This window comes from Cynocephalus volans, chromosome 1 (genome assembly GCF_027409185.1).
Source record: "Cynocephalus volans isolate mCynVol1 chromosome 1, mCynVol1.pri, whole genome shotgun sequence".
In the NCBI taxonomy this organism is placed as follows: domain Eukaryota; kingdom Metazoa; phylum Chordata; class Mammalia; order Dermoptera; family Cynocephalidae; genus Cynocephalus; species Cynocephalus volans.
The window spans coordinates 75,100,388-75,112,867 of record NC_084460.1 but is presented as its reverse complement, the minus strand read 5'-3'; the positions used below and the strand labels follow the sequence as shown (position 1 = coordinate 75,112,867).

The 12,480-nt window shown below is 40.4% G+C and overlaps 1 protein-coding gene across 1 annotated transcript in view; it reads right to left on the bottom strand.

Moving 5' to 3' along the window:
* Nucleotides 1-868: 868 nt before the first annotated feature.
* CPB1 (carboxypeptidase B1) overlaps nt 869-12,480 on the bottom strand; it is a 33,342-nt gene continuing 21,730 nt past the window's right edge. The window contains exons 10-11 of the mRNA XM_063115730.1: nt 2,859-2,943; nt 869-1,056 (exon numbers count right to left, since the gene is read on the bottom strand). Of these exons, the coding sequence (XP_062971800.1) occupies nt 869-1,056; nt 2,859-2,943 (273 nt within the window). The remainder of the gene's footprint in view (nt 1,057-2,858; nt 2,944-12,480) is intronic.

Below are 12,480 nucleotides of genomic sequence, written 5' to 3'. Positions count from 1 at the left end.
CCACGCCTCCCCGCTCAGCTCCTACACGCGCCGTCTTCCCTCAACCCTCTAAGGCCCACCCTCACTGGCTTTTTTCTTATGCCTCCTGAACAGTCGTGGGCACGGAAGGGATGCTGTCTTTGTTTAGCTAATTGTGACTCATTTCTCAGGTTACAGCACTTCCTGAGAGAGCCTTTCCTACGTCAGGTGTGTATACTGTTATATGTTCTTTTTGTGAAGTCTGTCCAGCACTTATTTGCTTCATGTAAATGAAAACACTAATTATTAAATATTTAATTAATTGGTTAATTATTTGTTTAATGTCTGTCTTCCTGGATGGCCCATCTGCCCATGCAGGGCAGGAGCACTATCTTTCTTTTACATTGTTCTGCCTTCTACTGCTTAGCAAAGTGCTTGGCACGAGTAGGCAGCTGATAACATAACTTGAATGAGGTGAAATGGCAACTAGACCAAGATGGAGTCTTTTCATCTATGCCAGGTTTTACAATCCTAAATTTCCCTTTATATTTCTTCTTACAAACTTCCCACTATAGCCTGCACATCTCCGCGCCCTGCTGGTGTTGGCCAGCACCCCAAGGCCTTTAACTCCTATGTGGCGGACCCCATCATTACCTGCACAAGGCTTGCATTGTCAGTTGTTCACACCATTTTCCCCCAAAGAAGTAGACAATCTGTCAGCTTTTCCAATTATAAGGATTCACTTTTATTATGATCAATATTGAAAGGCACAAGGAGTTTATTTAACAGATTCAGAAGCTTAAAAGAAAGATTGGGATCTGTAAAACATCCAGGCAAACAAAAATAAGAATTCAGAACAGAAAAGAAATGAAAAGTGAGCATTTTGAAATAAGGCTCGCAGCATTTCTCACTAGTAGAGATGTTCCAGGACATAGTTGGTAATGTACTTGATTGCAAGCAACGTCTCCTCACAGGTTGCCTTGATCTGGGATTCTGGGAGGAGAAAGCCGTAATTGCCTGTATCCCGGAGCTCAAAGGTGAAGGAATATTTGATTCCTTGGTCGTAAGCCCAGTCGTCAGAGCCTCCAGCAGCAGGATCTGAAATGTCCAAATAACAGAAAAAAAAAAAAAAAATCCTTAAATCTAGGAAGGAGATTAAAAAAATCACGTTTCCTTTTATGATTACAAATGTTTCATATTTCATGAAAATAATATGGGTAGGGCAATTTTGTAGTAAACTGGATCATAAAGAATATAGGGGTTGTTTTAAAAAAATTAGTCCAGTCTTACCTCTAAACATATTTTGCACAAGTACATGTTTAATACCCCAGAAAGTATGTAATTTGTAATGTAAAATTTATAGTGTGCTTGTATGCTTTGATAAGCTACACTATATAGTGTATAATTTGCTTAAAAATATATATACAATATCTGGGAGAAAATGTGTATCTCCCAGGAAAATAAGGAAAGCTGCACGATGAATGGTTAGAGGTGAGGACTCCAAACCCTGCTGAGACTATGCTGAATGATGAAATTGGAGCAGCTCGAGGGCAGGGTGGTGCCTTCCTTTTTGTATCTTCAGGGTATAGCAAAGGGCCTGGCACAGATCAGGCATTCATTCAGTTACTAATTCATTTAATAACAACTATGCTGTCACTAACACATGAAATATGTGCTCATTCATTCATTTGTTCATTCATTTATTTCTGCATTTATCTATTTATTCAGCCAACAGTTGTACAGCTCCCACTGAACAGCATGCCATGGGTTCAACTCTGGAGATGCCAGGACAAAGGAGAGACGTTCTCTGCCCTCCTAGGGCTTGCAGTACAATGAAAAAAGAACTTCATTGAACTAGTCTGAATAAAACATTCAGGAAGTCTGCAATACATAAATAGGTGGGTTATTTCAACTAGAACCCTCTCGAGAAGATAATATGCCCCATCTGATTCAGAGCAGTTTAAAACAAGGATGAGATACAGAAAATTGTATTCTACATAAAGCTTTTTTAAAAAAACCAACTACACAGGATTGTAGCCCTCCCAACTGATTGAAGGCTCCTTGATGACAGTACTGGGTTTTTTTTCGTGTGTGTATTTCTATTCCTTTCAGACCTCAGGCAGAAAGAAATCATTTGAAGGCAATGGAAAATATAAGTAGAAATTGAAAAATGGCGCCAGTGGAGAGTGTCTTCACAGAGAAATCTGAACTCTGCAGCGTCCGTGGCTCTGGGGTCCAGCTCCTACCACCTCTTACTGTATGTCCCTTGCCACCTGCTTGCACACACTGAGGGACTAGTCAGAGAAACTGACATCTACCCCTCACAGGTGGCTTGTGCCTCACGTAGCCCTTGTACTTGCAGTCTGTCTAGCCAGGAAAACACTTCTTATGCTTTCTTCCAGCACGGTCCTCCCAGATTAAGCTTCTGTGTCATCACCTTCAGAAGTTATCCCTTCTACTGTGGCTGGTCATTGGGCGTGTTCTTTTCTTGTATATCCTAAAGACACAGTGCTTAGCAGCCGCATCACAATGACTGTTTACTTTTCTTGCTTCCCTGCTATGGGTTCTCTGAAGACTGCTCCGGTCTCCCTACTTCCCTTTCTCTTTCCTCTTCGCTGCTGTCCGTCCTTCCTTTCTGTTTCTCTTAGCACCTAGTGAGGGTCTGGCACACAGTAGATGCTCAGTAGATGCTTACAGAGAGCAAACATTTCTGTGGGTTGAAAAGAATATGTTCTCTCTTTTTTTATGAACAGAAAACTGATCACCTAATCCATAAAAAATTTACTGGGAGGCAAAAGCTGGAGGCTTTAAACAATCAGAAAAGAAAGGCTCTGGGAACCATCTGCTGGCTCTTCAGGCACTTAGTTTCTTTTAGGCCTGGTTCTGAAGCCAAGACTCACAGATTGTCGTAGCTCCTGGGCCGTACGTGTACTCGGTGCCGTACAGTGAGGCCAGTTCTTCCGCAGCAGCTTTAGCCAGGGCGCTCTGCAAAAGAACCAGCAGTAAGGAAGGAAGCAAATAAAAGCACACACTGCCAAACAAATGAACAAACAAGTACCTTGTGCATTATTTTTAAGACATTGAAGATGTTTATGTCACAATTTGGGTTAGCATTTTCTACTCAGCGCCTATTTCAATTTTTCCAGCTAGCTTAGTCATATAATCCAAGTAATTCTTGTGAGAAGATATCTTCCCTGATGTCCTCCCCAAGCACTCACTCTGACCTTCTATATCATCTCTGGAGCCTATCAAAGAAAAGCAGGAGGCAAGAGGTCTTTATGGTTATGCAAAGAGGTTGTTACCCATTACAGGCAAACGAACAAAAATCAAACACACACACACAACCCAAACAAAACAAAACAAAAACTACTTCGCAATGTGGCAGGTTAAAAAGCCAAGACTGAGTCATGATAGGATTATGTGAGTTAGGACAAGAGAGTTAGAAACTGCTCGTGTGAATGATTGAATAGTCAGTGCAACATTCAGTGCCAGCATGGAAATGCTTAGAAATTGGCAGTTCTGAGGATCAGTGGTAGTTCCAGCTTGGAAGACTTTCAGACTGAAAAATTAGAGAACATTCATTCTATTTCAAACTGCAGAGCGTTTGAATTACAGAGTAAAAAAAAAAAGTAGTATTAACTTTTGTGCCTTCCTTTTTCTTAGAAAAAGCATCACCTGCTCATAAGAACCATTGCTTTCTAGCCCTCTGCACCCCATTCCTGGAGGAGAAGAGCTCTCACACCCAGAAACTCTGCCCTGTAAAACTGCACTGACATAGTGCCTCTTTAAGTGAAGCACTTGAACAGCAAGGCCTGACTTGGCTGTCTGGGGAATACAGATTTGAAGAACTGATTGTTTACTATGGGAGAATTAGCCATAATTCATTCTGGTTATGAAACTAGCTATATCTCATACTTTGGCGTCGTAATTACTTCCTGTACATACGCCTGGAAAACTGAGAGGCTGGTGACAAAATCATAATAATGTGATTTTTACAAAGTAGGAACTTTCTTCAGTCCTTATTCTAATATTAAAACCAATTTAGTAGAGTCTTATGTCAAATTGATGAGGCATGGCTATAAGACTTCAAGGATTCCAGCTCCCAAAGTGTTTATACTTCATCAGCTGATTGGTAAATTAGAAAATTTAAGAAGAATTATAAAATTTAAATCATGGTTTTCTGTTCTGGTCCACTGAAATGATGCAATCAGCTTCCTGGAACTAAGTTATTATTCACAGAGTTTTGGGTCGGAAACGTGAAAATTTTGGGATTCTGGTTCCCTATTTCCAAACTGATGAACTAAGACATGCTTTCTCTTACTGCATGGAATCTTTACTGTGGTGACCTGAAGGTATTGCTCCTGTTGTTTTATCTTATTGTAACCAAGACAGCAGACTTAGGTCTCGTGGCTCTTTGGTGTAGACCGTCTACCTGTTGCCAACTGAAGTCAGAACAATCCACAAACACTACACAGTGCTCAGAGTGGATTGAAGACCATCTTTAGAGATGTGAACATGGTGAAAGCCACAACCAACCAAACACCAAGGTGTCTTTTCTACTGTTCTACAATTTCTTCACCTTGCCGTTCATCAGAGGAAGTCTCTAGTTAGTTATTTTCTGTGAGACAGAGCCTCTGACTCTAAAGAACTCTTGCTCCTCCCCTAGCTACCTTCCTCAGCCTTTACTTCTGGTCTACCTTTTTTTTTTTCTTCTCTTTAAGCCTTGAATTATTATTATTTTTAGTTAGTAGAAACATGATTCTTCAGGATTAGTTCCAAACGTGAAAAGTTATGAGGTCTCGAGAAGACCATGTGGTCATTGTCATTATCTATTGAACTGTGTGTCGACTGTCCCTCAAGTCTCAGCATGTTTACTGGTGTAATGGAATAACTGAGCTTTCAGATAAGACTGAAGGGGCCTACTCGTGACCTGTGTCTCTTTTGACTTCTGAACTTATCCACTTAGTCATGACGACCATTAGGGCCACATGAAATTTTCAGTTTGCCTTTCTTCCAACCATGCTCCGGGTGTGTGAAGTGACGTCCAAGTGCTTTCCGGGCCTTCCCAGGCATCTTTTGGAAACAGTCACTCTGTCTTTGATGCTGAAGCAATATCTAAGATTGATGTTAGCTTAAAAAGGCTGTTATTTTGTTCCTGTCCCTGCTGCACACTGAAGGAACATCTAGTCTGTGCCCGTGTCCTCAGTTGCTCTCATCTTGAGCTATATCTCATCTCTCATCTTCTGAGGGTCATCTCTTCACCACATCTGCAATGGCTCTGTCACCTTCTGTTGAAGTCCAACCTCCTCTTTTGACAAAACAAATCATTGTGAACTAGTCCCAGCCTTCTCTCTCAGGCCATGTCATCTGTGCATCCCCATGTTCCTTCTGAGGCAGGTGTTCCTGGACTGCTTCCTGGGACCCTTTCCTGCCTCTCCTTACTTCCATGGCCTTGAGTACCCTGCCTTCACTGGAATCCTTTTGCTGTCTTTGCTCATATGAAGAATTGCTATTGTTCTTCCAGACTCAGTTTTAGAAGCTGTCTCTAACTAACTTTAGAAGCTGTCTCTAGCTATCTCTAACTGAGTCCTGCTCCTTTGTGGGGCCTCACACCTCTGTCAAAGTTCCTGTCACTCTGTGCTAGAATCAGTTGTTTTGCATCTGTTTTCACCCAGGTGAGCTCCTTGAAGGAAGGGATTCTTGGCTATTCATTTGTACCCATAGTGGACTGCACAGCACTTAGCACAGGGTTGGTTGACAGAGTCCTATGAGAGGGCTTAGGGGCATTACAAATGGGCAAGGTTTGGATAGGGGTGCAGAGTGCTGAGCTCTGCAAAGGCAGAACCCACTTGTGTGGAGATTGGGGTTGTTTGTGGGGAGAACTATGGTACCATGTGGTGACGGTGGATGGGTTGCCAAATTTCAACATTAACGTCTTCTGTGCACTTTACTTATTTCTCTCAATTAAAAAAAAAATCTGTGGACCCTTTTTCTTAGCCTCTCCAAGGCCAGGAGACAGAAAAGTCAGAACAGACATTAATCAACTAAAATATCATATTTCAAATTCCAATTATCTTCACAAAAATCCCTGGAATCAGTGTGGGTTTCTTCTTTTGAAGAGTTCAAATAATTTCACAAATGTTACTCATTTATCTTCCCAACATTATCTGTCCACATTTCATCGACACAGAATTTTCTAGCAGAGTGGAATGCCGTGTGTGGGTCAGCACACTCAGAGGGAATGTTCCAACCAAGCTGGATGACTGACCCCTGCCAGGAATGATAGAGAGGATGGTGATTCTTGCATTTGCTAAAACGTTAGAATGGTAACTCCTTTCCCTGATTGTTTCTGTAAAAAGGGACTAAGGCAGATGACAGAAGACCCAAGAAGCAACAACACAGCAGAGAGCATGGTCCACATCTTAAGACTCCAATTAATGACACTTTCTATACAACCTGCCATTTGAGGGACATTTTACATCCTTGCTCAATGGTTTCAAAATAAGAACTAACATGTACGTAATACCTTAGACTTTACAAAGAGCTCTTGATAAGAGCTAGGTATTTTTATCCCCATTTTACAGATAAAAGAACTGAAACTCAGGATAAAATAACTTGTCCAGGGGCACACAGACCCATAAGTGGCTGACTCGAGCTAGGTTCTGCTTTCAGCAAATCTTGTACTCTTTTTCACCTCTCCTTGTGGCCTTCAAATACTTCAAAAGAAGTGTTGCTGGAGCTGGTTTTACCAGTTGTAAAGAAGAGAAGGAAGCTAAATATAGATCAGCCTCGGCGAAAACCTTGCTTTCAGTCAAGGCCAAACATGGCCACTCTTTGTTAATCCTTAGATGTGAATTCCCTACCCCATCTCATGCATGTTCTCTTTTGTCATCTGTTTCCTTAAAAGACATTGTGGTCCTAGAGCAAAAGACAGAGGGCATCTAACATGTCACATCTAACTCAAAGCCCAAATAGTGTAATGTTCTTCTGGGCTCTGGGCTCCGGGGGCCTGGTGAGTAAGGAGAGGGTGTTCTTTTCCATTCATTTGTGTTCCCAGGTCACATGTGATAAAGAAATCCCTGTCTCATGATGGTGCACGCAGTCCTCGTCCCAACCTCCATGTGCACAGCCAGCAGCATGGCAGGGGCTGCCTCCTCCGATCGTGCAGTGTCCATTATTACAGCAGAAAAAAGCCCCAAACTGACCATGAGATATAAAACAACTCAAAAGAAATTTTCTTTAGAACTTTGTTTCTAATTTGAAGTCCTGAGTTTAACTGTCCCTGTGGGTGAATACATGTGATAACGGAAGCATCAAAATGATCTTTAGCTGTGGTTTCCTTCCTCCTGTCCTGTGATAATGTGTAACTTATACCAAGGGACCAATGAGAAATTTAACTTTTATAATTTTGGTGCAAAAGGAGAAGCCCTTAAGGTCTACAAGCAGGCACTGAGGAGAAAGCATTTGAAAAAGCAAATATATTTCAAGAAGAAGGAGGCCCTGAGATTAGAGAAGGCAAAAGAGTTAGGGAAAAGCTTGGCTTAGGAGGGCCGGGCCAGCCTGTCTGTGGAGCGCGTGGGAGTGCACTCGCTGAGGTAAACTAATGTTTTTCTTTGGCTGATCTGCATACATATTTTTAAGCTCTTTAAAATTTAAGGGAAATGTGAAGCATGAGTCAACTAAAGTTGTAAACTCCAGAGAATTTTTCTTTTGTTTCTGGTAGAAGTGGTGTTTTTCCCACATAAATATTAATGATAAATACTGTATAATGGGGATGTACAGTGTCTTGCACGTGAGATTTGCAGAACATTGTGAACTATTTCTGAAGAGGGTATAAAATTCTGTGAAAGCCGAGAGCCTTTGGCCAGGAATGTGACTCTCTTCTTATCTTGGTTTAAACCTTGGTACTCTTGACGCTTTGGCCTGGATAATTCTTTGTCGTGGGGGTGCTGACCTGTGCATTTTTGGATGTTTATCAGCACCCCCTGGCTTCTACCTGCTGGTGCCAGTAGAATCCCCAGAGTCATGATGACTGAAAATGTCTCTCAGACTTTGCCAAATGTCCTCTGGGGGTGGGTGGGGAGGGGCAAAATTAATGTAAAGTCAGATAAAGGATATGGTAAATGAGAGTTTATTTTAGGGAAAAAATTAAAAAAGAAGGTAGTTGGTTTTAAAGGTGCTCTGAATGCCTGTTCCTCTGCAGATGATATTACAAGTGTCTCCTAAACATCTCTGCTAGGTCCATCTTACTAACATATCACTTTACCAATAGGGTTGCCAGATTTCGCAAAAAACAAAATGCCCAGTTAAATTTAAACTTTGGACAAACAATGCTTTTTCAGAATAAGTCTATCCCATGAAATATTCATGACATACTAACAGTAAAAATTTTTATGGTTTATCTGAAATACAAATTAAACTGTGAGTCCTGTACTGGACCCGGCAATCCCATTTACCTGGGTACTGGCTCCAGGGCCTGCTGTGACACAGGATTCTTTCTGACATGCAAGTCCCTCCATAATCTGGTCGTCTTATTGATCAAACCTCACACTCACTCTTCCCTGACAAGAATGCTCAGAACCGGCTGATCTGCTCTACTCCTGTCCTCAGCTCCATGTGGTAGTCTCACCATTGCACGTTTGTTGACTCTTTTCTCTGCCGAAAAAACACCCTCTTCCTTCACCTGCCACTCAATCCCCGCCCACAGTCGAGGCTCAGAACACCCGCATCTCCTCCTCCTGAGCTCACTGGATAGCTGTAGCTTCAGCTACTCTGCCATTTCCCTTCTCTGAATCTCTACTACTGCCGGTAACTGTAAACTTCCAGTTCTGTACTTTCCTTGTGTCATTTCTGGTATCGAAGACTTACCATTTCAATAAGATCTCAAGTTCTCAGTGGCAGGAACCATGGTTTTTAATGAGCACTTAATAGGTGCTCAGTGAAATTCCTGACGATTGCCCGATAAGCCAGGGACTGACCAGGCCCAGCAGGACAAGTTTATCAGGCGAACAAGTCACTTAAAGTATATAGTGATAAATTGGCAACCAGTTTCTTTAATCAAAGAAACTCTGCTGTTGTCATTTAAAATGTTTTGTCTTTTAAGAGAGATTATAAATTCTCAGAAAAATCCTAAAGCAAATGTTTTGTACCCTTTGATGCTGGTAGCCTGCCTAGCAGCGGGCTGTGGTCTCGCTGCTCTTGTAATCAGGCAGGGACTTGGTAACAGCTGTGATGGGTGTGCACATGGCCCTGCAATTGTCTAGCTCCTAATCACAATATTTCTTCCTCTGATTTTTATGTTTATCTCTAATGATGGTCTTGCTTTATGCTCACATGCTTGGGTGGAGCGATCGACTTCTATCTTGGTGGCTCATTAACTAAAACTTTAATTAAGAGGTAGTGAGAGCGATGGACTGGAAGGTGGTAGACTTTAGAAGTGGATTTCTATCTTTTGATTATGTTCAATACTTTTTCAGAAAGACTGTCAACCAGAAGAATCTTGTTACCGTCGTCTTTCTCCTGAGTTAATGAATATATACCCATATATACCTGTCAAAAGAATGGGCCAGAATCATAAAGACTGGGTCCCGAGAAGGCAGTATGAAGGCTATTATGATCCTATTGATCAAACCTCAAAGACTTTTTCTGATGAAAGTTCTTCTGCAAATCAACTACGTGGGGTACCATCATAGAATGTGGCCACATAAATATGTGTGTCTCTCTTTGGAAATTGGTGCAACCTAGAAAATTCTTCAGGAGTCTTTACCTCTAGACCCAGGTCTACCCCTACAACTAGTGTTGGCTTAGCTAAGCCTTTAAGGTCTCAGCTGAAAAATGAGAAACGGAACCAGAAAATTTCTCAGATTTTTCCAGCTATAAAACTCAATGCTTCTATTGCAGAGTGGTAGAGACTCATGCCCTGGACTGACACCTTTGTCTAGTACACTTGCTTTCCATGTGGTCAATCTGGGGAGTGGGACAAGATGCTTTGTTGGCTGGATATTCTTCTGGCTTCTTGCTCTTCCCTTCAAAGTGGGGTTATTATTATCCATAGTGCCAGGTAGGTGTCTTTGAGGGTGAAGGGGAATCAAAGATAGGGAGCTGCTTCATGCCCAGTATGGCTATGTTGGGAGCCTTTTCCATATGCCTCCCGGTTTTTATTTCCTCTGACACTAAAGAGGTCACACAATTCAATATTTCATTATCCTTAAAAACTTTGGAAATGTAAATACATTCTTTTTCTGAGCCTTAATACTTCCTTGAAGATAATGGTAGCTTTATATTGAAGAAGTCTGTGCTGAGGAACTGGACAGTTTATGAAGCCATTGGAGGCTCATAGTGCACTTAGTTCTTTCTTTACATAATGCAGTATGCGTAAAAGCACTTTGCAAACTGGAAGGCATTGTGTGTGTGAGATACTTTTATTATTCCTACCCGTTTTTTTTTTTTTTTTTTTTTTTGTCTTTTTCGTGAGCGGCACTCAGCCAGTGAGTGCACCGGTCAGTCCTATATAGGATCCGAACCCGCTGCGGGAGCGTCGCCGCGCTGCCAGCGCAGCACTCTACCAAGTGTGCCACGGGCTCGGCCCACTTTTATTATTCCTTGTGCTTTTTACCGCTCTTTTGAAGATATATTTTCTGGGAGCCTTCTTTTGTAATCCACATAATTACTTTTTCTATTCTTTTACTTCATTGATCTTTTGCATTCCCATCTCCGCCTTTCTTTCCTCTGAAGGTTGTCCTATGATATGAGCACTTATCAGGCAATCTACATGTAAGATCTTCCAGAAATAAAGTCACATAAATTTTTATTATGACTCAGATATCAAAGGATTGCTTCTTACAGTATGTCCTAAATTTGGGCTGATAAGCCAATTTAAGTACAAAATAATTTCTTTGAATCTAGAGTCTTATCCTCCTCAAAGCATTTTTTTTTTGCTACAAATATAATCTTAGAAGTTTTATAAGTATAAAGAGAAGTAAAAATATATACAAATGACTAGGCAGAATTCTGTATGACAAAATCTTCATTGTATCCCTGTAAGAAAATTTTGAGTTGTCTATAATGTGGTATGATACCAAGAATTCATCTTCTGAATCTTTTACTACTTTTGTTTTCTGCAGCAGAGCCACATCTCTCCATCCAAGGATTAATACGGAAGTATTAGAGTTGGATGGAAAATTCATCTTTCTGAATCATCTTAATTTTTTCCCTTGAAATCCCCATTACAAATAAACACTGTGAAAATGCCAATATTTTTATTTTTGAGGGACTCAAATTCCTTTTTGGCTATACATATGTTTGTAATTACATTATAGTTATGAACTTGTTCTAGTTCTTTGGAAATAAGTGAATTGGAATTATGCACAATAAGAAAAAAGATAAAAGAAACTCTAGTTACGCAAACAATTTCTCAAAAGTTGCTTTGGGGTGCCAAAGTAAATTCAGATAACGAATGAATCAAGTAATCAAATAACATTCACCTTAAGTAACATGTCACTTTCTGGTGGCATTTAAATATTTCTTTTAACATATTAGGTAAAAGTTTAATTATAGAAAAAATGGTTGGAAATTACTTTTAAGTCAATGAGTGTGATATAAGTCTAATTAAGCTTTGCATTTTAGTCACCTATCTTACTATGGTCTGTGAAGGATGAGAGGTGGCATGATTTTTTCCTTGAACTTTTTTATTTTTGTGAGCATAAAAATAAACCTCCAAGATAAGATTATTTTCTGGCTTGTGCTTTTTTTCTTTTGAGAATAGATTATGTTTATTTAACTTTGATAGAATTCTTTTTATTCCACCTCTTTGTTAATTAGAAATTAAAAGCGATTTTGTAGGAGAGGATTTTGAGCAACATTTCTTTCTCTATTACTTCTCTTTCTTTGGTTTTAAATGAAGAATCAATTCTTAGGGAAGAGTCTCTATCAGTGCTGGAACATTTTCACAGTGCTTGGGGCACATGCGAATTGGCTCACTAAACTTGCTAACTCTGAGTCTTAGGTCTTTTCCTGGATAAAATTCCCATAGGAGGTAGCAAAAATTATGCATGAGATTCCAAAAGTAGGACTTCCTCAATTTTTTTTTTACAGGATAATTTGAACACTTTTAGCATAGCCCAGATACTAGGTTATTACTGTCTGCAGCCAGTGGTGACGAAGCCATCCCATCTCTGAAAAAGCTTAAACTTCTTCCCCACATAAGAAAAGGTATTCAAGCTTTGTGATGCAGCTCAACTCCAAAGAGCTCTTTCACTTTTTCCCTTAGTGTTAGTCTTTTAGTATTTACGACTAAGACCAGTTGATATTGAGTGAACTGAATATATCAGCTAGTGTGTTTTACAATTTTAGTTTTGGTATTTTGATAATTAACTCAGTAGTGTTCATTATGACTTTGACTTCTTCTTTTGATGTGGTACAATCAGAATATATTCATGTGACTTAAGCAAACCACATACCCCCACCCCCTCTCTTCTGCTGGCCAGAAATGGAGGTCAGCAATGAGGAGCTGACCACACCCAT